The sequence below is a fragment of the Botryllus schlosseri genome, chromosome 5 (assembly GCF_051294905.1).
Source record: "Botryllus schlosseri isolate E-star chromosome 5, Bs_hap1, whole genome shotgun sequence".
NCBI lineage: Eukaryota > Metazoa > Chordata > Ascidiacea > Stolidobranchia > Styelidae > Botryllus > Botryllus schlosseri.
Window position 1 is genome coordinate 25,070,547 of NC_137240.1, and position 27,875 is coordinate 25,098,421.

The window sequence follows — 27,875 nt, forward strand, 5'->3', positions numbered from 1 at the left end:
CAAAGAAATGACTATCAGATGGTCAAGTAGCCTACTTGGAAGAGACTGATAAGCTCATGCCCAGCAAACACAAAACTTATTAAAGATATTTTTTAAACATCTTCCATGAGTTCAAAAGATGTCCTTCAATGAAGTGCAAAATATATACATTTGTCGACAGAAATGGATATATATAAGATGTCCTGTTGGACATCTTCAAAGATATCCTGATGGAGATCCTCAAAGATATCCTGATAAACATCCTCAACGATATCCTATAAGATATTTTTTGTACAATTCGACCCTGTGTGACCCTGAACCCTGGTTGGCTAAACCTGCTATATGCTGCACTTCACACATGAACGAATACGAATCGTCAGTTTTAAAAATCATGTATGGCTTTTTGTTCTGTATTGTACCAGTTCAAAATACAAAAAAATGCACTTGACTAGTCCTCGACGAAAAATTGGAATAAAAATGGATGAAGAATGAAGGTAAAATAATAGTCCCGGACATAACATACGTTAGCAAGAAGTAGGCAGCAAGAGGTAGGCCTTTTTGTTCAGAAGGAAACTAATTGCCAATTTTAAAAATCAGCATGTATATGGCTTTCTGTTCTGTATGAAATCAGTACAAAACACGAAAAAAAACATGGATGAAGAAAATACGTTAGCAAGAATTGGGCCTTGATACAGAACTGTGCAATCACTTCAGCAAATACTTCTGCCTCCTCGATAGCAGTCTTGCTCCTGTTTCTCCTTTATCGTCGTCCTATAACATAAATGAATTGATTACCTTGATTGATTAGCAGTAGAGCAATAGTCATTATATGTGTTTGTTTGTGAGTAATGTGGGACGGTCATGTCAAGTCACATTCATCCAAGGATTCCGAACCGTCTTTAGGAAGTCACGACGAACTTGGTGGAGTGTGACAGCCAAGTCAAACTTTACCATCTACTTCGACGAAATTGTCGATTTAACTCTGCGCGCCAAATTTGGCTCAATTCCAACATATAAAAGCTAATAAACCAGGGGTTCTCAGCCATCTTTTGGCCGTGGCCCATTTTCGGGTGTGAAAATGTTCTTGAGACCCATCTCTTACGACAGAATAGAGTCGTAGTCCTTTTCAATGTGTGGTAATCGCCACCACCAATTTGCATATTTCTCTATAAGCACCTTTTTATCTTACTAATCATATTTAAATGTAGACCTACAGGGACAAAAAATCGCGCAAAGCACGACAAAAATCTACTTCAACAAACGACAAACAAAGTAATTTTGGGTTCAGTCGAGCTCCCCTAATTGGGTGTTTGAAGTGTGATGGCCCTGGAAGATCGTATAACTTATAGTTATCGTTCTGGGCCAGATTCAAACATTTCTTTGGTGAACGGGATACTATAGCTAGCTGTAAAATGTACCTAATATATATACCAGCGAAGTTTCAAATCCCTAATTTTGTATCTCAATGATTTGACATCTACACGTTGGAATTGAGCCATATTTGCCATGCATCTTGTTCGCCACCGAAATAGCCGACCCAATGCTCCCTCTAATTTTTGACGAGTCTGCACACACTTACCAACTCACAGTAGTGCATAACGACTAAAAAAAAATGACATCACTTCAGATTTTTTCTGTGCGCAGAGACCAACTAAGCACTGTGCAATTGCGCACGTGCGCAGTGCAGCTTAGAGGGAACATGGGTCAGGCAATAGCAATCTGAGCAACCCACGCGGTACGAATGCGACCAGTTGAGGATGAACTTGCTTCCCGTGTAGAAATGTGAATTGAAAGGAGTTTGAAATGAGTGACGGATTATTGGCAAAAAAGTTTTGGAGACATTGGTTCCACCGCTAAATCTGAGCAAGTGTAACGAGATGATCAAAAATTTATGCAAGCAAGACCAACAATTTTGACAAAATTAAATGACTACAATTTTTTTAAAATTACATCACGTCAAAGTTTGGGAACCACTGGTATAGTGTTCTGAAGATGAATGGTAGCGGCCCTGGAGGTAGCAACGATTCACTTACTGTCAAATGATATGATAAAGAACGCAGCTGTCACACAGACGTCAGATTCATAAACAAACTTACCTTGCAAGCTCCAGTAACAGTTAGAAATCGTCCCACTTTAGTTGTAATTGTTGTACTTTCGGCCGTAGGATTAGCCACTTTACATGCTCCTTCAAAGATAATATAAGTAGATCAGGGGCTGCATTACAAAACAATGCGGCAAATCGGAATCTCCGCCAGCGGTAACAATCTCTCTCGAATGTGATCACCCCATAGTGTCAAAATTGGTATTTCAAAACATTCCAGACTCAACACCGAGTTGCGCAATCAACGCACTTGTTTGTGATTTTGCCATGTCGGCAATGTCAGTAGAAGATGACTTCAAATGAGGGCTTATAAGGCTGTGTGGTCAGCAACGATTTGCAATTTAGCTGCGATGATCTTTCACAAGAAGGGAAAGCGAAATACTTTAACTCTGTAAAAATGCTCTCGAAGGCATTGTTGTCGAGGTTTTTGTAATCTTGATTGTAATATCAGTAACAACTTACGTGTAATAGTCTTGTAAAGATTAAAATTTTGAAAACTTCTTTTTTGTCCATTTTTGCTTCTTTGACCTTTTAGGCTGAACAATTGCCACACATCTTTTACAGCTATGCTTGTCATGATATTTCTGACCGTTGAAGTCAATTGTTCACCGTGAAGTCCTTTCAAAGCAGATACCTGTAGTACAAAATACAAATGGCTCTGCCTTACGACAGTGGTGTGTACCAGAATGAAAAATAACTAGATAAGCCCAAAAAATAAGTAGGGTTTCGATATTTTTCGAATTCACTAATATAGCATCAATTCATCATGGTAAAGTGCATGCATAAATGACGATTATACCCCCAAACCCCCCTCTGGCTACGCGCCTGCATAAACATCAAATAACTTGATGGAACGTTGATCTTGACGAGAGGTAAATCAGGGTGGGCAACTTCTCCAGTCGGCAGGCCGGATATAGGAAAATTAAGTACTTGGGCACCGGATTGCTGAATCGATGCATTATTCGTCCATTTATCCACAAGGAATATATCGTATTTAATGAATGTATTTTAACGACAGCCATGTCACTTCAAAGCCATTTCTCGCCGATAATGGCGAATACAATGTGGATTTGAGAATAACATTGTCATGTAGGCAATCTCGATACTGAATTCATGCGGCCTGCGTCCTCTACCAAATTCGAAAAGTGGCCTGCAACCCATTTTGAGTTGGCGCCCCTGGCATAAGCGGTGCCTTACAAAAACCTAGAAGTGTGCCGTGCTACAAGTCGGCGGTTAAGGAATCAAAAATAGGAAATATCAGCCTGCTGACCATTGTAGTCGACAAAAATCATGATTACCACAGACCACATTAGGTTTGATTGCATCGTCAATGCCGATAATGCAAGTCTTCTCGCTTCAACGAACTTACGCGTAAGCTCCACTCTCGCAACGCTGCGCATACACGTATAATATAATAAGATAGTCACTAAAATTTGACGTAGTAAGTAATTAGTGGGGAATCTCGGCAAACTGGGGCGGGGCATTATCATGTAGGACAGAAAACTGTCGGCGGGCCGGACAAAATCACTTCGCGGGCCGTATGCTGCCTGCCCCTGGGTTAGATACTCCGACTAAGTTTGCTCTAATCGACAAAATCATACCAGTTCAGACTTCTTGCAATCGCCGTCAGTCAAGTTCTTTTCCAGTTGTTCCAGCTGAGATACGGTTTGACAGGGGTTTTCAATAAGATCTTCAAGCAAGATTGGGGCTGTTGTACTGTGTTTATTTTTTGAGTCGTTGATGATGTGACCTTTAATTAGATCCATCATCTGGTTCATCTGCTTGGAGCTGAGGTCCATCATCTGGTTCGTCTGCAACTTGATGTCTTTACGCATCAGAGAAATATATAGAGTGGTCACTGTGTGCATATGTTGGAGGTGATGAAGAACATGGAGGAGCTAAAAAATTATTTGAATTCAAGAAAACTGGATTGATCATATGCGATAAACTTACCATTACTTTGTGATAGGCCTTGTTGTTGACAGTCAGCATTTTGCAGTTCAACATTGCTTACAAATGAAGGATCGTCTGGAAAATAGAGCGACTCTATTGCTTAAATTCGAGAATGAATCAAAGTGTTAGGAGCTTACTGCATTGGTTGATTCCCTGCAACTGGCCGCTACATTCAATGTTGGGATCATGCTGTTCTTGAACACTCACCTCACTTGATGATGGCAAACTTGCATTTGAAGCATCATTAACAAGAGCACTCTTGCTTGTCACACTTTCATCGCCAGAATCAGGAGGTGACCGCACTCTTGGAGTTGGTATAGGTGTCTGAATACTTGGATTACGTTTTTTCTTTGAAGGAACAGCATCATCTACAAAGTATGAAAATTATACATATGTCACTTCTGCGTATAACATATTAGGCAGAATAACAGTGTAGGCTATACCTTGATTATCAGATGACATGGACTTGTCAAAAAATCTTTTGGCGGCTGACGTTTTCGGTTAGGCCACTGTAGGTCCTTATCTGAAACGGAGGGCAAGCTACTATTGTCTGCAACTGCCCTCATATCACGAAAGGCCTTGACCCATAAATCTAAAACAGATGGATAATATAGATGGTAAGTTTCCAGATTTATCAAACTACTGGATTTGTAAACAGCGCAACTAGATCTAGAATTACTCAAATTTGAAAACTCGCATAAACTTGAAAAAACGATATTGTATCGCACACGCAAACATAGAACTGCTAATGAAATACTGTACGCAAGTAACTGTATATATAGCTTAGTGGTTCCCAACCTTTTTCGGTGTCAGGGCCAAATTCAGAATTTCAGAGTATATAGTTGGGGCCGCACGAATTCGTGACTGCTTTAGATCAATAAAAAGTTCACAAAATAGAGTAAAATCGAGGAGAACTGCTGCTGGGTTTTGCCTCAGCGTATTCAACCGTGAGCCACGTGTTGTACATCTATTCGTAGATTAGTTATCAATACCTATATACAGTAGTGACATAACGTTAGCACTCTACTCAGAACTTTTCTGCAATCCTAATTAACAACTCCAGACTCCAAGCTAAGCAAGAGAATTTTATAAATATAAATTTTATTTTATATCATAAATCGATTTCTTTAAATTTTTGTGGGGGACGCAAGACGGCTAGCTCTGGGCCGCGGTTGGGAATCACTGGTATATAGCTACATGCTACAGTCTCATTTTTGTCATGACTCAAGTCATCTCAACACTGGTACTGAGTAACGGTAAACCTTCACAAATTATGAGTTGACTTACCGGATGTCGGATGAGCATTTGATACGTATTTTGTACAGAGTCCAATTGCCCGTGTCATATTTCACTTGATGATGATGAAACGATCCGTTCCGTCAAATCGGCGGTTCTAGCTCGCTTGAACCGAGCCACTCTTTTTGGTACTGCCTACGTCTGTGCTTCCCGCGTCTTATTTTATATCTGGGCATTACCACGTTGTAGCTGAGCTCCCACTACACTATTATAGACAAAAGTACAAGAACATTCGATCACAATGAATGATTTTAGCGACCACCATCTGATGATATTATATAATCCAGCACTGCCACAATAGCTTATATGATATTCGCAAAAGTGCAAACCAAGTTCTATACTTTGTGACATTATACCATTCACTATATACCTATGTTTCGTATCAAGCATATATAAATTACCATCTACAGTTCAGTTTTCAGTAATCCTCTGAAGGAATATGGTTGGTTGAGCCTTAATTTACCACGATTAATTCCAGAACGCAACTAAGCCTAACATACGACTGCGTAGCTGTAAGCCTCCATTACGAGAGCGCTTTGTCTGCCAGTATTTCGCGCCGAAACTTATGTGAACTCGCAAGGGAGAAATGGCCTCTCGTTTACACTCCGGATCAGAAGCCGGAGTCGTAGCAGGATTTCAGCCGGACTGGATGCGGATTCTGAATTTATTTCGACAGTCGGATTTTGGCAACATTCTTAATTATAATCTTAAATACGATATCATGATTTTGGCAGAAGTTTTTTGGACGCAGAACCGGAAATTCTTCAGCCGGATTCTCCGGACTTTCAACTTCCCTTCCAAAATTTGGGAACCGACCAATTCCAATCAAATAAAACCCAACCACCGAAAGCAGCGGAGGTGGCGGAGCGCGAGGATGCGGGCTAATATGATATTTAATTTTAGTCTGCAAAATTGCAAGAAAGAGCGTGACACTAGGTGGAACATACGGTAGTGACACAGGTGATTAATCGCCCCATGAGAGTAAAAGTTCAATATAATCTACTGTACATTTATAAACACCACTCTACCATAATAGGAAGCAATAATCGAATTTGATATTCCTAACAAATATATTTTCAGCATTCGACAAAATTTGGCCAAGAAAAGTTGTGGTTCAGCACAAGGTATGCACATAGCGATTTACAACGTAGCTACGTTGCAAATTGCTATGGTATGCACATGATATGATTTGGACTTGACTGGACAAGAACAAGATATATTTAAGTCGTGCTTCAGCACAAGGTATGGACAAGATATGATTTGGACTTGACTGGACAAGAACAAGATATATTTAAGCCGTGCTTCAGCACAAGGTATGGACAAGATATGATTTGGACTTGACTGGACAAGAACAAGATATATTGATGTCGTGCTTCAGCACACAAGGTATGGACAAGATATGATTTGGACTTGACTGGACAAGAAAAAGATATAGTTAATTCGTGCTTCAGCACAAGGTATGGACAAGATACGATTTGGACTTGACTGGTCCAGAACAAGATATATTTAAGCCGTGCTTCAGCACAAGGTATGGACAAGATATGATTTGGACTTGACTGGACAAGAACAAGATATATTGATGTCGTGCTTCAGCACACAAGGTATGGACAAGATACGATTTGGACTTGACTGGACAAGAAAAAGATATAGTTAATTCGTGCTTCAGCACAAGGTATGGACAAGATACGATTTGGACTTGACTGGACAAGAACAAGATATATTTAAGTCGTGCTTCAGCACAAGGTTTGCACAAAGATATGATTTGAACATGACTGGAGATGAAAAAGATATATTTAAGTCGTGCTTCAGCACAAAGCATGCACAAGATATGATTTGAACCTGGCTGGACAAGAAAAAAATATCCTGACAGGTTCAAAAGACATCTAGTGTTTGCTGGGTGTGTAGATATGAAGGCGATGATTCTTTGCATTTTTGGCGACTACAATGGATGAGTATCTAATGCTCTTCAGTGTGGTTCAAAATTGCTTCTCAATTCCTGCATCTAATGCACGAGAGGAACGTGTATCCAGTGGATGTGGATTATTCTAAGGCCATGCCGCCTCAACATATATTAGAATCTCATTTCCACTTTAGTATTTTCCAAGTGTAACTCATTGATTTGATCTGCTGTCTGTGAAAACACACAATGCCCTCCGTCCGTTTGACGTTTTGTTAGGTATGTGCATTGTGCACGTGATAATAATGAATGGCTAATGCTGTGTGATATTTGTACAATAGGGCCGATCAAAAATACCTTCTTTTTTATTCTACTGGGTGGCTACTTGATAAAATTGCTACGTTGCATAAAAAGAACACTGAATCTGGCCTAATTTGAAAAAGTGGAATCAATGATATGAGAGGAGAAAATTTTGGATTTGAAAATACATGGAGTATTTTTAGTGAGAAATGATTTCATATAATATAATTACATACTAGCAGTAAGTCGACTATTTTTTCATATCCAAAATATTCCACTCTAATTACTCCGCTTCTTCTAGTTGGAATTGAGCCAAATTTTCTATGAATCATATTTTTACACAATCTAACAATGTCATGAGGTAGTCGGTATATTTCGAAAGTCTCTATTTGTAATTAATCCAAAATATTTTCTCTTAGCATTGCTTTCTACTGGTTGGAATTAAGCCAAATTTAAGTTCTTTTAGATAATCTAACAATTTTAATAAGTAGCCTCTTTTTTGAGATTTTGTCCTCATTTTTGAGAATTTTTTTGGTAAATGTAGGGCAAATTCGACTAAGACAACAGTAAATCGGCACTAAAGTAACACTCCGACGACTATTTCGGCAGCTGATCAGGAAAGTTGACCTTTTTTCTGGTCAACCACCTGATATGATGTGAAAGCAAAACTGTACCTCTACATAAGCGTTTATCTGTTGATTCTTTACCAGCTTGTATCTAGCTAGACGTGAATTCGTAGGTCCTCTATCAGATAGTATGTAGACGTGAATTCGTTAATTCTCTATAAGCTATTTGTGAGCGGTCGTCGATGTGCTCGTAATAAAAACTGAATGCTTTTATTTGTGATATATCAGACTGACAAGACTGATATTTGATTTAAAGTTCTAAGATTAGTAACGTTATCGTATTGGCGGCCTGTCTCGTCTATCTGTAGCATCGGTATATGAGGCCAGGAACTGTCTGTTATCTGCCTAACTAAATAAACTTGTGCCAAGACTATGATAGGGACAAAATAAGCATGTTTGGCAAGCAAGGAATTCGATATCACCCAAGCAGGATTGAAAACATAAGTTGAACATGACTTCAATACTGTGACTTGGACTCGACTCGAGTCATAACACCATGACTCGGACTTGACCCTTAAAACGGTGACTTGGACTCGGACTCGAGTCGGTGATGAATTGAAAATGACTCGACTCGAGTCAAAACCACAAAAGTCAGATTGACTCGTGACTCGGAACCATGTGACTTGGTTACAACCCTGGCAAATATAGTTCGACTCAATCGGCTAAATCAAGAGTTTTTTCATTTTCAGGAGGGGGTAGACTGCAAAGAAAAAAAACGTGTGACTATTAAACACGCGAAGCGTGAAGAACAATTTTACTTACTCTTTTAGTTTATTGTAATGTAAGACGATTTACTAAAAATGTGACTGGACCCTGGATCTACCAATGCGTCGTAACTGAGTCATCAACATCCCAAGTGTTGAAGTCAGACAAATCATATTTTTGGTTAGCCTTTCAAGTTCACAATCTGAGCAATTCAATTTCGATGATATAATGGGAAGTTGGCTCCCGGGCTACTCAAAGCCTTCTCACGGGCCACATATGGCCCAGACGCCGCGGGTTACCCACCCCTGATATAGACAAACACCTTCGATAGTTTTCAGAGCCGGAGCAGTGATAATAATGCGGCTCTGGAGCCGGAGCTATTGTATGATAAAAGGAAGAGCTGGAGCAATGCAAATTTACGGCGGCTCCGAAGCCCTGTTTGGCACTATGTATTGATAATGACTTGCTTCCTAGAAATAAATAACATTCATTGTACGTTAGCTGATACTTTCTTCAGACATTCTCTCTTTTCCACTGACATCTGCAATATGGAATCGTAGTATGGGGAAATGCATGTACAACATTTTTGTGCAGAATTCGAACCCTGCAAAACCGTGCGATACGGCTGATCTCATCTGTACCTTTACGTACCAATTTATCGCCTTACTACCGTAAGCATCGAATTTTGCGAGTTGATGAACTGTATCGCTTCGAAGTATCAAAAGTTGTTCACAAATATTTTTCCAATAGTCTCCCTCCTGTGTTTGATGACTTTTTCATACCTGCTAAACATGTCCATTCCCATTACACGAGATCTTCGTCTAAAGGAAACGTCTACTTACCCCAACCCAATAGCAACCTAACTAAGAGATCTATCGACTACTCGGGACCTATCATCTGGAATGCATTACCATCACATATCCGTGAATTGCCTTATAATAGATTTAAAAAAGCCCTACTTGATCACCTCTTGTCGTTACACTAACACTGTTGCCCTACCTCGCCCAGACATTGCTTCATTGATAATTTGCTACCATTGTTTAATTTTTTTCTATTTTCCTTTCCTAACTAAACATTTTTTTACAGCCAGACTGTTCTGAGTCAAGTGTACCTGTTTGATGCTGGTGTGATCAGACTAGATGACCTTCACGGTCTTATCGATCATTCCTATCTAATACCGAACACTGTGCACGCATATTTTCTGTATCACATTCACTGCCGTTTGTTATGTATTTTGGTTCGATGAAAATAAAGACTCTCTCTCTCTCTCTCTCTCATTCTATTTAGAACCCCTTTCAAATATCTTTTGTGTATTTCAGACTAAGTATGTTCAGTTCACGAAGACTGTGGTATCACATGAATAATAAATGCATTATCACTAATTAATTACTGGAATGCGACTTGATAATATTAATCCTTAGTAACAGTTAAAGGCATAACAGAATTTACGCAAAAGTCGGTATTGCTGTGTGATGATTTTGATATTGTTCCATACTGATTGGGAGATAGTAGGCCTACACTTAATTCCGTGAAATATATAGGAAATAATTATACTGAACTCTTACACTTCTATTAAAGTTCTCTATCCCAGCGTTATAACGGTAGGGACAAACTAGTCGCATGCACGCCTTTCGAAAAGACTTTTACACTATGAATTTTGTAAAATGAATTCTAATCTTTTTAAACTGTCGAACAGTTTACGTTGAATTTTGTAAAGTAGATAGAAAACTACATTATTCCGATGTACCAAAGACTTTTACACTCTGGATTTGTATAGTAGGCCTATACTAATTTTACCAAACCGCATCGGATTTTATAGAGTAGAAAGAAACGAACTTTTCCAATGTACAATTTACTTTTACACTATTGATTTTGTAAAGTTAATGATAAACTTATGATACTGTCAAACACTTTTACGCTGAATTTTGTAAAGTAGATAGAAAACTTCTCGTAATCCAATGTACTAAAGACTTTTACATTATGGATTTTGTAAAATGAATACTAATCCTACTAAACCATCGAAGTCTTTACGATGACTTTTGTAAAGTAGATACTCTTTTCCGACGTACTAAAGACTTGCACTCTGGATTTGCATAGTATATACCAGAGGTCTCAAACACGCTGCCCGCGAGAGCATTTTGTACGGCCCGCCACGACATTTTGGAATTCCGAGTATTCAACAATATCTTCACGTCCCATATATCTTTTTAAATATAAGAACCTGAAGTTCACGCTAAAACGACTATAAAAATCACTGAAATCCCAAAAAACTTCATCATAACATCACTTTTAAAGCTACCATGCGGTTGAAGATCAGCTATTACGTCACATTTCTAGTTTATGATGATAAAACACGACCCGTTGATGATTCGTGATTGTGATCCGGTTCCCGTAAAATTACTCGATTTCGGATCGACTGGGTGATTAAACAGAAATGACTGGAGTTGAATCGGGTCAAACGTTAAAATCAGGGAAGGAATTCCGACTCGGAACGATGACTTGGTAATCCTACGGAAGCAACAATTAATGAAACTGTCATGAAGAATAGTAATATATCAGAAGGTCGTAGCTTGCGTTGCATTGAGTATAGCTATCTAATCAGATCAGTATGGCAACCATTGGTATTCTGTGACCCCCGTGACGTATGGTTGACTACATGCTGGGGGGTTGTTTGTTCTCTTTATCCATGTTAATATCGGTGGCGAGCAAGGTATAGTAGTACCTTCTACAGCTGTAACACCAATGAATTCTTCACCAATTGGACTTTATTATTCCAGGGGTTCTTAACCAGGGTCGGTAGACCCCATCGGGGTACGAAGCGCCATATCAGGGTGTACGAGATGCATTGTGGAATTAGGCCTATATGTTAAGGAATATTTTTGGCCAATTTATTTAACTGGAAAATAGTCTAATATAGGTACCATTTTGTTGAAAATGGACGGGGGCTGCGAGAAATCTTATTGGCAGCACAAAGGGTACGGTCGCTGCTTTTGTGTGTACAGTATGCGAATACCATGTGTAAGTCCAGCACAATTGCGGTATCCATCCGAGTTTAGTTAACACAAGGTTAAGAAGCAATGATATTACTATGGCTCAATAATGATTATATTTAAGTTGCTATTGATATGTTCCAATAAATCGAAGGCAATATCTAACGCTGATTTAATTTTACTTGGTCAATGACAGTAACAATAGCCGATAGGCCTTATCACGACTATATCAAAACCAGGATTGGGCTACACAGCTCAAATGCTCTGATATCAGATCAATCTTCAGTAGATTTTAAAATATTCTACATAAAATTGTGGCACGTCAAAGGTCCACTAGTTGCAATATTATAACCCGACAGTTTTACGATGCATCCTCTCGCATGATGTCTATCACTCGTTAATTTGAAAAAATTATACCCTGCACACAAACATTGTATTAAAATATTTCAAAATGTTATTTTTTTTCGTGTCAAGCGTGAATAGTACAATAGCAAATTATATTTTCCTAATGTTTGTGGAATGCCTGTCTGCAAGCTCCCGTCAAATAAGTTATACTTGGAAATTATACATTGAAATATCCCTATTATTGATGCTGCGGCCCGCGGCGTCATCAAAACTAGGAAATTGGCCCGCAAGCACAGTCGAGTTTGAAACCTCTGGTATAAACTAATTCTACCAAACCGCATCGGATTTTATAGAGTAGAAAGAAACTAGCTCTTACACTATTGATTTTGTAAAGTTAATGCTAAACGTATGAAACTGTCGAACACTTTTACGCTGAATTTTGTAAAGCACATAAAAACTACTCTTAGTTCAATGCATTAAAGACTTTTATACTATATGGATTATGTGTAGTAGCCTCCTATACTAATTTTACTGTACAGCCGGACATTTTACATCGATTTTTGTGGAGTAGATAAAAAACATTTATTTCAAATGTATTAAAGACTTTTTCTGCACGAAATCTTGTAAAGTAGATAGAAAATGACAACTATTGATACCAGGTAAGCGCTGTAGTCTACGCAAATTTCGATGTCATGCAACTACCACAAACTGTGCTAGCCTTCAGTTTTGGTAAGTAAAGACGTACTCGGAATTCTTTAGAGTACTCAATTCTGAAACTGGCACCGCCCATCGAGGTCAAGTATAGTAGAGATGGGTGCTGATCTGACACATGGCCTAATGCTAATTACCGCATTGCGGATTTCACGCAAAAGCCTGTGTTGGTCTGTGCTAATTTTAGCTGTGTTTCATACTGAGATAGGTGAAGGTTACTAATATTCGCGGTTTGCATTCAAATCTTTACTTTATTTTATATTCTCCAATGTCAATTTTACCGTGAAATTGTGGCCTTCAAGCCATTTGCTGACATCCCTATATCAAGCGCGTTATCTATAGTTCGGTTTCGATGACGGCTAACAGCTGCATCTAGCACGCCCACTTGGTACCCAACTGGAGTTTAAGTGGTTAGGTGGGGTGGAAAAACGGAATGGGTAAGTAACATGTGACCCACATCGAAACCAAGCGGGATTTCCATCCATAAATATGCGTGGTTATACCATACCAATCCCAGGTAGATTGCAATAAGTCTATCAATTTGAACTCGGGGGAGTTTTACCTGTTGAGTTTTTGTTTTCCATTTTATGTTATTATGGTTCAATTGATATCGAATATATGCAATCAAGAAAGTTTATTTGCAATAGCGTGTCATTTGGAAGAAGATGCAGGATTTCAAGTGGGGTGTATATATTGAAATTCCGCCCCAATCAATTCTAATGGCTAGGGTGAAATATTCGATATACACCGCAAGGAATGGGGTGGATTCTGGTCATTCACACCGGCAGGGTTACGTAAGTTCTGTTTTCGTGTACCACCTTTTGGGGGGTGTATAACCACTCTTTTCGCTAAGAGTGTGGACCCTTACGAAAGTGTGTTTTATGATTGCGTGTGAAATCGCGAGGTAGTGTTCTATTGTGGTGAACGATTGCAGTCTTCATTCCACAGAAACACACCTTATTGGATCACAATATCAGTCCGAGATTTGCAGATCACTGTTCACGATATTTATCCGGAGTCGTTATGTGGGAGTAGCGACATCCATTCATCGTGACTGAAAGACTGATCGCAATCATTTTGAGCACCCGTGATTCGATAGTTCAACTTGGTCAAACGCTGTAGTCTCAGCAGAGAACTTCGCAGGGTGTCGACATCACAACGGATATCGATCGATGTATCCAGTCACCAGTGGTCTGGGTGGTCGGTCTGCAGATAGGGTCATGACTATCTTGTAATGTTACAACACGATAACACCATCGAGTAAATCAGTAAACGGTGTCGAAATATCGATGTAATAGCTCGACAGTCATTTGACCCCGCAATGTGTCTTATTGGTATGACATTTAAAGAGACTTTTTGGGGTACAGAACTTTAATATACATTTTAATAATATATTCATACTAGAAATATATCAAAACCCCTGATGAGTGTTGGCTCGAAAAGCTTCGGGTTTTGATATATTTCTAGTATGAATATATTATTAAAATGGTATGACATTGTTATCGGGTGTGATGACATTCGATCTGCATCAAAATTACCGGCTATGATAATGTCTGTGGATCGAAGGCTTACTCCCCGATGTTTGTATACCAAAACATTGAATGTACAACTCGTTTACGTGATTACTTGTGTGGGCAAACAAGCGCGACGTATGTGTGGATGGTATTTTTTCGTGGAAACACAGGGTGTAACATGTTTACTTGAATATTGTTCATTGGTTTATCGATTCAGAGTTGATATGCGGATCCGGTTACGTACTTTATCAGGGTTTCCGATTTCAAACTGAATGTCGAGACATACATTGACCAATAAAGACACAATCTAGTAAACATGTGGGAGAAAACTCGACCCCGAATTGTTATCGCGATGGGTGACATAAATTCAACCGTTTTCCAAACACCGTTATCCACGTACCAACCAGTTACCAAAGTCGACGAGGGGTGTTTCATTCAGACATTTTGATCCTGTACAATCCAAAGCACGAACCCGGACATCACAGACCTATCGAAGCCTATTGTCCAATTTTCCAAAACATGCATTTCGGTGTACAAGAGCATATTGTATGTGGTTAACCGATGATATTGATGTGATACGACTGATGCGGGTATACTCTGAAACCGGTAGTCCGTGTATATTTCCGTCACTGTTCGTTTTAATGTATTTCAAACTGTCGTCAATACAACAAATACCAAATTGTCAGGTGTGTTTGTCAGATTTCCAAATGAAAATGGTTTTGTTACTCTAGGAAAAGCTAGATCGCCAAGTGAAAATGTATTGTTACACTGGGTAAACGCCAGATATCCAAAGGAAAATTATATTTTTACTCAGGTAAACGATGGACCGCCAAGTGAAAATGGTTTGTTGCTCAGGTTAAAAATATATTTCCAAGTGAAAATGGTTTGTTACCCAGGGTAAAAATATATTTCCAAGTGAAAAAGGTTTGTTACCCAGGGAAAAAATATATTTCCAAGCGAAAAAGGTTTGTTACCCAGGGAAAAGTAGATTTCCAAAGGAAAAGGGGTTTGTTACTCTAGGAAACGATAGACCCCCAAGTGAAAATATATTGTTACTCTGAGTAAACGATAAATCTCCAAAGGACAATGGTATTTTTACTCAGGTAACGGCTGACCTCCAGGTGAAAATGGTAATTTTACTTGGGTAGATATCGTATGTTTAGTGTCGTTGGTATTGTTAAACGTTGTCGCCGGTAGCCGTTAGTATACTATTACGAGTGTGAAAAGGATTTACACGCCCTGTGCAGAGTATCGCGATAGTGAACATATTTTTCGTGTGACGAAACAAGATCGCTGTTTAAATGTTAATGCATGCATTTCAATTACCGAGTTGCTGTACAATAGAGATGACTCTACATTAGACCGTGCTGTGTACTTCGATTAAAACCACAAGACCACATGTAAATCTATTCGCACAACTCGATGATGTTGATATAGTGTTACTAAAATTAATTATTACCTATTTACACAACATAAAAATAAAAATTCATGTCGTAGTAAGTAAGTTTCTTGAACTCGTGCTTGATGAAAACGAATGGTGACAAGTATGCTTTTGTGTTTGAGTGAAAAATAATTATTTAGAGTAGTGACAGTTTGTGACCAACGAATGCAAATCGATCATGATATTACAATATACGATTTCGTCAACATAAAGACTTGGCGTGGAAATACTTTCACATTTTTTGAATAACTGGATTCTCGAGACTTGTTACATGTACGATGTACCGTTGGCGTGCAAACTATAACGACCATTTTGTATGATAGTATGTTTTAGTTGTATTGTTATGAGGACAACCATGTGATGACTCAGCACTTTTCGTTATCAAAGTAGATTGATTTGTGTGTAAGATGTAAGCACCGTAACTAGAAAACATATGTACTCTGTTGTTGGAGTAGCTGATTTATTGCTATGACATGGACATATCCTGAAGCCTTGGTTGTTTTGTTGTCTTACGAAAGATGAGGCGACCTCGGTGTCGTAAATTGTGTTAACTAAACTCGGATGGATACCGCAATTGTGCAGGACTTACACATGGTATTCGCATACTGTACACGTACAAACTTTTGTGTAAACAACTATGATGTTTCTGTTAATACTAGTTCTGTGTTGAACTATTTGATTATTAAGATGCATGAACATCCATTCAGACAATAAAGGTCTTGAGGTGTCGAAACAGTTTGAAAGCGTCACCAATCATCGTACAGGTTCGTAGCATGGGAATATCGAGTATTTCCGTGTACCATGAATATATTTCATATACCTTTGGTGAAATGAGTTGCGTGGGGTAATCATACACAACCTACAAAAGTTAAACTTGTAGCGTTTAATTGCCTACTTTTTATCAATGTCTTTGTGATGTCAAAAGACGGCTGAGTTTACATTTACATTAAGCGGAGAAACTCAAGTAATATGACTATTGCAGGATTTAGAGCTTATTGTCTCTGATGATCTGTATAAAAGTACAGCTAACCAATCGTCTTGGTGCTCGGCTATACAATACTTATCTCGAGAAGCTGTTGCCTTGGGTGAAGTTCTTCGTAACAGATATATACTCAATACAATGGTTTATTCAGAACGTTGGTGCAGTAGTAGCGTATAGAGTCTCAATCATAATAAAGTAGTCTCTCACACGTGATACATACACTTATATAGAGTGTCAAGACATCACAACAAGAAGTAGTTTCTTATTCGAGACATAGCGGAATATCATGGACGAGTGATCACAGCGGGATAGCTGCAATATTTCCACTTGAAAAAGGAATTAATTAGGACTAATTAAGGGAAAAGCCAATTAGATTATACGACCATGAATGACAAAATCTATTTACTATGTCGAATACAATTTTGGTACAGAAACGTCACCCCGTCCCCATTAAAAAGGAGATCGGATAGTAACAACACGAGTAAAGACTTAATTTCAACGACCATTTAGTAATTACATGAAATGTTGTCAACAACTACAATGGATTAGGCCTATACAGTTTCCGCTTAAGTATGAGAAGTTGCAAGAGCAAGGTTTTATACTTCTTTTCTAATATACAAGTTATCCGAAATTGGAATAACACAAAGCAATTTAATCCTATAGGCAAAAAAGTAAGCCTAATCAAATACAAATTCATCCACGTGACAGCCCAAATCATCATGAGTGGTACCGCCGCTGTTCACGTGAAGGCAAAATTAACTTCAGTCTGTGGCCGGTATATATACAATAGTGGCCAGTTCAAACATTGCAATATCTCGGTCGATATTGTGACTTAGGGTAACCAACATACCCTTTAAGTCCGCGTAAACGTCAGTTTGGTCATGAATCGTACAAAATCTCGATCGATAATGTACCATAGAGATATCAACATATCTCGATGTTTCCGGCGTACAACTTGTTACTCAACTCATGTGTGCCTGCACTGTCGTGCACGTGCAGGTTCCTGTGGGGTCTGGCATCGTCTCGGGTTGTAAGAACTGCGCAATTTTCGTCCGCGATTCATGGTTTGTCTGATTGACACAGACTTCAGCGTATATATATATAGCTCACTTAGACGCTGTGCGTGGTTGAAGATACGACGTGGCTACGTACGCGTGTTGGCGCTGTCGGGTCTTCCAATGATCGCAGAAGTGGTTATCGTATGTCGCGGTATATCGGTGCCGTTTCGTCGGTGGAATAGCGACGAACTGTTGCTATCGATTTTTGCTGTGCGACGGCACGTGATGTCAGAATCGTCCCGAAGTATATTGCCAGATCGTTGTTGTTGAGTTGGTCGAAATCGTTCCGATGACTTCGCACACATGAGCAGAAGTTTGGTACGCCGGAACGCGGAGCGTGGACGACGGATACGTATATATTCGCCAACTCTGTAAAAACCTCACGACAGCATCACGTCGAAAGGGCATATACTAGCACTATTACCATCAGTACAAAATAACGATACAAGCATGAAAGAAAACACACAATCTATCAATAAGCGACCAGTCTGAGAAGGCGTACCTAAGTAGTACGGTGTTAGCAAAATCAGAAACAATTTTAAAAACAATAAGGCACGCTGTTCCCATACAGCGTTGCAAGCAAGGGGTCAATCACTGGCGACTGCGGAAAAAAATGTAGGGAGCAGACGCGCGAAAAATATTTTGCACGTGGCGAAAGAAAATGCAATATGGACAGGAAGTCTGGTAACTAGCGAACTCATAATGTAAGTCAAAACATGTCTGTTGAATTGCGATCCAAGTAATAAATTCTCGGTGCGGCCGGGGCAATGATATATATACAATGATTGGAAACTGCCACGCCCCTTAACGCTATAAGATAGATTCCCGGCGAAATCAGTCCGTCGCGGGATATGCTTGAGTAGAGGTACGGAATTGCGTATGTCGACTGTGGGGTAGGGCTGTTCAAAAATAACTTTTTTCTTCGGATTCCAGCCATTCACTGATTAAATTGTCAGGTTGCCCTAAAAAACGCTGCACACCAAATTTGGTTCGATTCTAACAAGTATAGGACTCCGCAGATCCAATTAAAATTTTTAATTTATTATGGAAAATTAAAAAAAAAAAAATTCCCAATTTTCCTGCCAACCCCATGAAATTGTTGAGCTGTCTTCAAAGACATTGCAAAACAAATTTGAGTCAATTCCGACCAGTAGAAGCGGAGTTATGTGAGTTTTTCGTTGATAAATCGCGGATTATCCACCAATCAAGGATAATCCGAGAAATTTCAACGAAAAACTCCAATAACTCCGCTTCTACTGGTCGGAATTGACTCAAATTTGTTTTGCAACGTCTTTGAAGACAGCTCAACAATTTCATGGGGTTGGCAGAAAAATTTGGAATTTTTTTTTTTAATTTTCCATAATAAATTAAAAATTTTAATTGGATCTGCGGAGGCCTTTACTGGTTGGAATCGAGTGAAATTTGGTGAGCAAGGTTTTCTACTGCAACCTGACGATTTAAGAGGTGACCGGCTTGAATCGGGAAAAAAAAGTTATTTTTGAACAGCCCTACTGTGGGGGAGTGCTGCAATCGACCTTTCTGGGGTACTAATTCACTGCTTTTCCCCAATTGGTTTAGTTTTTGTTGGATTCTTGAGCATAGTGAGGCAGTGCTGCATACTAGGATCTAATATAACTTTTAACAATGCACATTTATCAAAGTACCGACTAGCTGTGAGGCATTTTCGCATCGGTTGCAACCATGCATGTACGACACAGCCAAAAAAATTAATAGATACTGTGGGTGAGCGTCAATATAGATGTGCAGAACCTAGAAGGATTGTTAAAAGAGGATTTTAAAATATTCTGGCAGCGTTTATGTCACCTGATTTTTTAGAAGAGAAGGGTTGATTACGATAATTGTGTGAGCAACTAAGTTGTTTTATATAGTATATGTTGTAATATTGTAGGGCCGAGTTCACTGGCAACCATAGTATCAGTATAGCGATTGTACCTTCATAATATAATATAAAATCGGAAATAACCGGAAACTAACATTGTACTGATTGGTAAAATGCTAACAGATATAACTTTTTACCGGGTCAGGCCGTTCAATCCACATTCCACATGAATGATGAGAATCGGCATTGTTCCAAACAATATTCCATCGGCAAAACAATGCACTAGAATGACATTGAGGATATAATCACTCCATAGTTGGTATTGTGCGCATCGACCTGGCGTGATATGTCGTACTACTCTCAATAGTTGAATCTTTCACACCGAGGTGTCCGAAAGCGTCTACCAATGCCCATTTATTCAAAATATACCTGGTAAACGTTTTGGCACTTCTTTGATATGAACTACCCGTTGTGAAGTGTTCCCCATGAATTGCCTGTAAACCTTGAAAATTAACATGGAGTACTCGTTAAGATTGATAGCTGGAAGGATTGTACAAACTGGATGATTTATGCATTTGCGAGCAACATTCTATGGTGTCTTATTCATTGAAAGGTTAGTAAATGATTTTGTAACCTTCGTCATTGTATAGTGTGTACCAGACTTGTACAAACTACTGAATTTTCAAAAAGCGCAACTATAACTATAACTAGAACTACTCAATTTTTAAGACTCGCAACTAGAACTAGAACTAGAACTACCCAATTTTCAAATTACGCAACTAGAACTATAACTAGAACTACTCAATTTTCAAAACTCGCAACTATAACTAGAACTAGAACTAACGAAATTTAAATATCGGCAACTAACTATAACTAAAACACAACTAACTAAATTTAATTCTCAATCAACTCATTCTTTTTTATTTTATTCGAATTCGGCGTTCCAGACTTCCACATGAACGTCGGTACAGCGAAATTACTGAAAAATCAGACATACAGAACTTTTCTGTAATCAGTACGGAATAAACTAAACCATTTTCGGCAGCGGTTATACTGATTGCAGCGAATCAACATGAGTCGCGAAAATGATTTTCCGTTGAATTTTGCCCTCTTTGGGGAATACAAAATCTCAGCATGCGAGAAAGCTCTTCCACTGGGCGCAGATGTCGCAGTCGTCCCAAGAAAATCTTTCGCCAAGTTCCGTAATTCTGGCAAGTCGGTCATATTTCGCCAACGGCTTAGCACATTCTGACTCAGGGGTAGTCGCTGTTCCCTGGCATACTTTTTCACCTCATACGGGCCGGATTTAACTTCAAGCGGACGACACTGACTTGGAGATAGAAAGTTGAAGAGTGAGATTTTCGGTTACTTGTGAGTTGGAGAGCCAGGAGGAGACGACCCAGGCAATTTCTGCAATTTCCTTTGTAAAGATACCTTGGGCGAATCCAGATCGTCTTCTCTTTGTGCCTGGGCAGGCGTGGTCGGCATCATCATCACGAATCAAATCTCGTAAGTTTAACAGACGCGACAGCTTAGTTCCGAGATAATACTCGCCAGCGCACAGCAGGAGATCACTAGTTCACATTCCAATTAGTAAACAACCTCAGCGGGAGATCGCGTGTCCCTGCGCACTGTCGATTGTTGTAAATTTGCCAAGTTATCAGTGAACTCGGCATAATCAATGTATTAACTATGATCCAACAATGAGCATTTGATCCTTTGTCATGATCACATTAGTAACCTTCAGTAACCTCACCTGTCACGCAGGGCATGACACACGAGTGTTTTCTAGTTGTTCGGCAACTAATATTTTTTTGAAATACACAACTACAACTAGAACTAGAACTACGGAATTTTCAAAATCTGCAACTACAACTAGAACTAGAACTACGGAATTTTCAAAATCCGCAACTACAACTAGAACTAGAACTACGGAATTTTCAAAATCCGCAACTACAACTAGAACTAGAACTACTCAAAAAACTGTTAGTTAGTTGACCGTCAACTAACTAAATGTTTAGTTTGTACAAGTCTGGTGTGTACGTCTATGATTTTTTATGTATAACCTTCATAACTTTGCGCCATTTGCATCACGCTTTATGACCTGAGCATGAGCATCAACTTGCATTGTATGTGCTGCTGCTTCAAATACTCAGGTTATTTTTCCAGCAATGTAACTCCACAATCATCCAATGCAAAATCTCTCTCTTGAATATGCATATTGCTCATATATATTGCTCATATATATTGCATATGTGGTAGTACGGAAAATACTTGACGGATTGAATAAATAACTTGATTTCAATTGTAGTTGACTGGCAAAACTGTGACATAAGAAATTCCCATTCTGTAAATGTCTAATGCATAAATTTTTTACAGGATCGTGAACATTTTTTTATAAATTATAGTCCATTCAAGCTTTCAAGAAAAGATTGTTCGTGTATTGAAACAGCCGCAAAGCAACCCACAGCAGCGAGGAAATTGAAAAGGATTCAGGGATCTTAATAAAAGTGCAAATCATTATCTTATGGGATTTTGGCACGCCAGGCCGTCCATGAGAAGCAACCATGTCATGTTCCACTTTGCTTCAGACATTGAGATATTTCCAAAGATTGCAGTCAAAATGAATAATACTTTGACGAATGGTGCCAGATTGGATTGATACTCATTGGATCGATTGATGCAGAGAAAAATAATCTTGCTGAACGACTATGAACTGACTGAACGGCTTGAAACATACTAGTGTTCAAATGCCATGGTACTTGATGCTTGAATGCCCTCCGATGTTCAACGTCATGTGAGATCGCTGCTCTACCATCCAACTGCTGTCCTGTTATTGTCATTAAGAGAGGATAAGAAAGCTCGAAAAAATAACATTTGAGAATATATATTTTTGTTACGTGACAAGAAACATTGACGTTATCAACTACCAGGCACAGTTATTCGATTGTTCATAATAGCACAGCACAGTTTCATAAATTACAACAAAAATAGATGCAGACAGTACATTTATCGAATAACTTAAACATAGGTATATCTGATATTGTAATTTGCATAAACATGAAAATCCTCTTTTGCTACATATTCACTTGACTTGAATGCTTTCCGTTGACTAGGATTTTGGTTTTTGTTGTTCTGAATTTAGATGACAACAAGTCTGACATGATAACAAAAGTTGTTTATGCAGTTTTCAAGTGTTATAGTAAATGAAATATCCATACCCTGTATAAAATTCTCAATGATATTATGGTGTTGGTATCCTCATTGAAATTTAGACACGACTAGTATCAGAGCATTTAGGAGTCCATGAAGAGGTGAGGTATTTAAGCTGTTCAAAATCCTGCTTCTGTAATACCCATGCGATGACACATTGTTATGATGCTCGGATTCGTCCAACTTCTTCCATGATCACCTCGACCGTTGAGGGAATAGATGGTGATGTGTAAGTTCGGAGATTTGTTGAGTGAAGTGGATTGTTGGATAGTCTCTATTCCGTCCCATTCTTCGAAGTCACCATCTTGCAAGTCACTGGACTGGACATGGACAACATTACAATTTAATGACCATACAAAGTATATGCTGTGAACAATCATTTATAGATCATTGGCTGTGCACAAGTCTATCAAACCTGACATGGACAGTGGCAGGAACTTTCTACCTATTGTGGGTCGCTCTTGCGCACACATACACTTATAAGATATACCGTCATATCATGTTAAATTGTACTCATGAACAATGTTCCCTCTAATTTTTCACGAGTCTGCTCAAACACGTTAACTCACTGCGCAGGCCCTTGTACAATAGGGCGCAACAAGGCCCCCACATAAGGTGATAAACCGAACTTATCGGGGGCGAAGTCCCCCAGACCCCGTATCGGGCTCTGCGCTTTTTGCCGATATCATCTACATCGGGGGGGCTTAGTGGCTATCTCGCCTGAACTCGCGAAAATTTTATATGATTCATGATTGAATTGGTCAATATGATCGGGAATTACATAGCATAGATCTATTGCTATCCATTTTTATCATCTCTCTGCTCACATAATCAGATTTACTGGTAAAGCTGATCAAGTGAGGTGTGTTAGAAAAGGTAGGTCCTCAAAATATTAATTAAACATCTTCGCGCGCACTCGTTGGTATAATGACTTCGTTATATGATGCTATTTCGTGACCTCCTATCGGCTATGTCAAAAGACATTGAAATCGCTCAAACGTACTAAACTGAAACACGAACACGATTTAAAACTGGCAAATAATGTTCCCTCGACATGGCATTTGTCTTGTTGTGGGACTCGGATCGCCAGCATATGAACATTCGGCGCCAGCCATTTACGCGCCTATGGACAATTAAACTTATATGTATGAATCGAAGTTTTCGGTCAGCATATAGGGCAGTCCTTTTCGGCCAGGCTTTTCTCGCTGCTGATCGTTTTGGCGCACTTCTCGGAGTCGCATGTCACATAGCCTATAACTTAACTATAACACATAGTCTTGGTGCGCCGTGGCATAAGGTAATGGCCGACGCCCAAGATCCCATTTCTCCTAATCACACCTATTTTTTGTTGTGGGTCGGGTACCCAATAATCAAGACATCTGACAAAATTAATTCGCGCGCGGCGCGATAAATATTTTGAAAAATTCCCAAAAAATACACCATGATTTATGTTAATTCACGAAATAATTTTGTGCTCCTTTCGATCTCGGCCCCCTAATTGAGGGTTTGGGTGCGGCAGACACGGTCCTGAGGAAATCTTACGCAATGTTCATGACACGCGGAGCAGACTATGCGCTAGTTTCTCGCAGATTAACTTCGAGCTCGCCCATTGTTATTTATAACTATGTTAAACCATGTTATTTCGCCATTCCCGGAAAATAATGCGCTATTGAAATGATATCAGTATCGCTCACGCGTACGACACCATACTAAAAAAAGATTTTTCGTTAGGCGCTCGTGATTGCAAAGTCTCATTTCTTCACGGAGTGCAGTATTTACCTTTGCTGGCCGCACTTGTACCTCGATGTAAGACTTCAGCGATAACACTATTTGCCCTTGGCAATGTTCCCTATAATTTTTCACGAGTTTGCGCGCCTGCGTGGTGCCTTGGACAACAGTGCGCAACGACTTCAAAAAAAACATCACTTCGGATTTTCTGTGCGCAACTTAGATTTTCTGTGTGCAGGGACCGCTTCAGCACTGCGCATTTGCGCACGTGCGCAGCTTAAAGGGAACATTGCTCATGAAGTACCGTAGTTTGAAAAAGTAGGTTAAGACCAGGTTTTCCAGGCGTTTCTTAGTCAATTGGATATTGAAATCTACTTGTTGAAGCAGAAAATGAACGGTCTGAAAAGTACTCGAGTAGTATGAAGAAATAAGTTAGACTTTACTTTGTATACATCTGTTAGTCAATTGTATACTGTATCTACAAGCTGCTGACGATTACTCCTGATATGTATCAAATAAAAATATTTTTATTTTTATTCAATAGTATATATGAGCATTCGGATCACAAGACGAATCTCCGTAACAAAGAAATAATGACTATTATTACTTCAAAAACGTGATTCCTTTTGCGATATCCTCAAGTAGGTTTTGCCTACTTTCACAACTTCAGAAGGCCTACCTTCAGAGTCAGTTTTAGAACCTGCCTGAATTGACTTGAAAAATTTAGAAATGACTTCGTGACTTGATTAAAAATTTGCAATGCCTTGAAGATAGTGACCTGATTCCAACTCTAGCTCGTACTATGAAGTATCCACCTTTATTTGATACTGCGAGACCACCTCCGATCACAATGTTCATCGCGTAGGCACACTGGTACATCAGTTTCGTCTGAATATTAAGCCATGCTACTGGTATTGGCCAAAACCTGTACAGTATGCACACATTTCACGTGCAAAAGAGGTCTCGATAAAAAACTTTTCACTACGTTAACGCCAGTTCCTGAAGAAAGATTGCTGGCGAACCGTTTGTTTACATCGATTTCATACCTGTAGTGAAGCATGACTCGCGACGCGCTCAAACGCAGAGCTCACTGGAGTTTCCAATCATTGTATATATATCATTGGGCCGGGGTAATGGTTTGCGTAATCTAATTACCTATCAATCGCACTAAACGGATGTGCGATTGATAGCTAATGCTGAGTTTTATAAAGTGAATTCCAAACAACTAATCGCAAGTCAATCAACTGGCTAGAAATGATAAAACAGCGCGTTATGACGTTGTACAGAATTGATATTAATCGAGTCATTATAAGGCTGTTGAAGCACTAAGAAATGTTTCAAACTTGAAAGACACAATATAAGCCTGCTCAATGGTTGTTTATTGAAATTTATATCGAAACTGAAATTTAATGGGCGTTTCAAGGGCTTAACAATGTGGAAATACACGTTTTTCTGATAGTCGTCTTGATGCGGAGTAATTATCTCAGCAATTGCAACATGTGGTTGAAGTACGGGATAACGCTCATAGTTATATGCTAAATGTACGCACGCGATGCCGTGGAATATAAAAGTAGGGTAGCGTTAGTAAGCTATTAATGAAAATAAGCTGAATGATATGAATAATATTAAAAAGCAGATACTAAAGCTAGATCTTGCTACAAACAAAATGGTAAAAGTAGTCAAGAAAGTTACTCAGTAGAAGTAGAAGAAGCGACGGAAAAAATCGACCCAAGTACGAGTAGAAGTACTTCTTCCATAAGCAACCTATAACTACTTGAAGTAGAAGTAGAATTGACTGACTTTAAATCTACTCAAGTAAGTAAGTAGCTGTGAAAACGATCGTAATTCGCTTACATGGATTCTCAAAATTTGTAAATCGAGCTATGTGGAAGGTACCGAGCTTGATTCATATTGATGCATACCAGGAGGTATCCAATTTTTGACAGCATAGGCATTCGTCAGCATCATGGGATTGAAATCATAGTATTGAGATGGAAATGCGATACTAATCCTATGTTTACTCGAACAGCACGTTTTAGAAAACATCATGGTATGACATTATCCCACCTATTATAAGGCCTGCAGTTTAGTCGAAGAGCAATACGGAGAAGCTGTATTGGATACGCTTTAAACACTTTGTGCGATCCGTAAACGTTAATAAAAAAATATAGTTGACCGTAAAAATGCCATATTGTGTAGCTTTATTTCCAGAAATTAAAGGCATTACTACACTTGCTTTAATACTTCAACATGTACGTTATCCAGACAAAAGAACTGATGTTAATTAGAACTCAAAGTATATGATACTGGGGATTGAAAATGAAATATAAATGCTACTTCTAAAAGCGTTTTTAGTCCGGAAAGTTTCGAAGGTTGGTATGCTAAAACATCTTTGAAACTAAAAAAATCAAAGTCCACTTTTCCAGATTAGAACACGTCATGGACTGCTAGATTACTATATGATAAGTAAATGCTAGATTGCGAAACATCCGTTTCAAACGTCATGACGACCTGGGCGAAGTGCGACAACGCGGTGCTTTACTCAACTTTTATGAAAATTAAGTGTTGATACTTCGTGAAAACATCCCCGGAATTTCTCAGGCTATCTTCCTGATTGAAGGATTAAACTACTTCTACTTGACAAACTGATAATAGCGAAAAGTAAGTTAGTAGATGAAAACGATTCAAGTAAATCGTTACTGACCACCTCTGGCTACAAAGCACGGCCTCGGTAATTACAAATAGTCCCGAAGGCGTGTCATATTTCAATCTTGCATGCTTATACATTAATGTGTAACATGTGGCGCAAATTGTATAAAAAAAAATTCAAACAGGGAGTCATGCCCTATTACGTCAGGCCAACAAGCAAACCAGATAGCGTTTAGGAGTGGCGGAATAGATGCTCTGTGCACAAGGTCTGGCGCGTAATCGAAAACAAATGAAGGATTTATTAGAAATGTAAGTGAGTAATTACAATATCTGTCAAACTCACATTGATCATGGCATGATGTTATCATATACAGAGGAGTGAGAGGGCTGTTATGTGTCTGTAAATATATGAAAGCTGAAATGCCTATGAAATCACTTTTTGAAATGCCGTCAGACTACCATTACTCAATGTGGAGTTACGAATGGGTTCTTTGAATGAAAGATGCGTCATTATGGACGATCGGTAAAAGTACAATATTCGGGCAAA

At 39.0% G+C, this 27,875-nt stretch overlaps 1 protein-coding gene across 1 annotated transcript in view; it reads right to left on the reverse strand.

Moving 5' to 3' along the window:
* Nucleotides 1–375: 375 nt before the first annotated feature.
* Nucleotides 376–27,875, reverse strand: part of LOC145439510 (uncharacterized) — a 29,612-nt gene continuing 2,112 nt past the window's right edge. Inside the window, exons 2-9 of the mRNA XM_080316989.1 lie at nt 5,321–5,534; nt 4,477–4,625; nt 4,171–4,401; nt 4,034–4,108; nt 3,682–3,978; nt 2,543–2,714; nt 2,076–2,164; nt 376–750 (exon numbers count right to left, since the gene is read on the reverse strand). Coding sequence (XP_080173115.1) covers nt 685–750; nt 2,076–2,164; nt 2,543–2,714; nt 3,682–3,978; nt 4,034–4,087 — 678 coding nt within the window. The 5' untranslated portion in view covers nt 4,088–4,108; nt 4,171–4,401; nt 4,477–4,625; nt 5,321–5,534 and the 3' untranslated portion in view covers nt 376–684. The remainder of the gene's footprint in view (nt 751–2,075; nt 2,165–2,542; nt 2,715–3,681; nt 3,979–4,033; nt 4,109–4,170; nt 4,402–4,476; nt 4,626–5,320; nt 5,535–27,875) is intronic.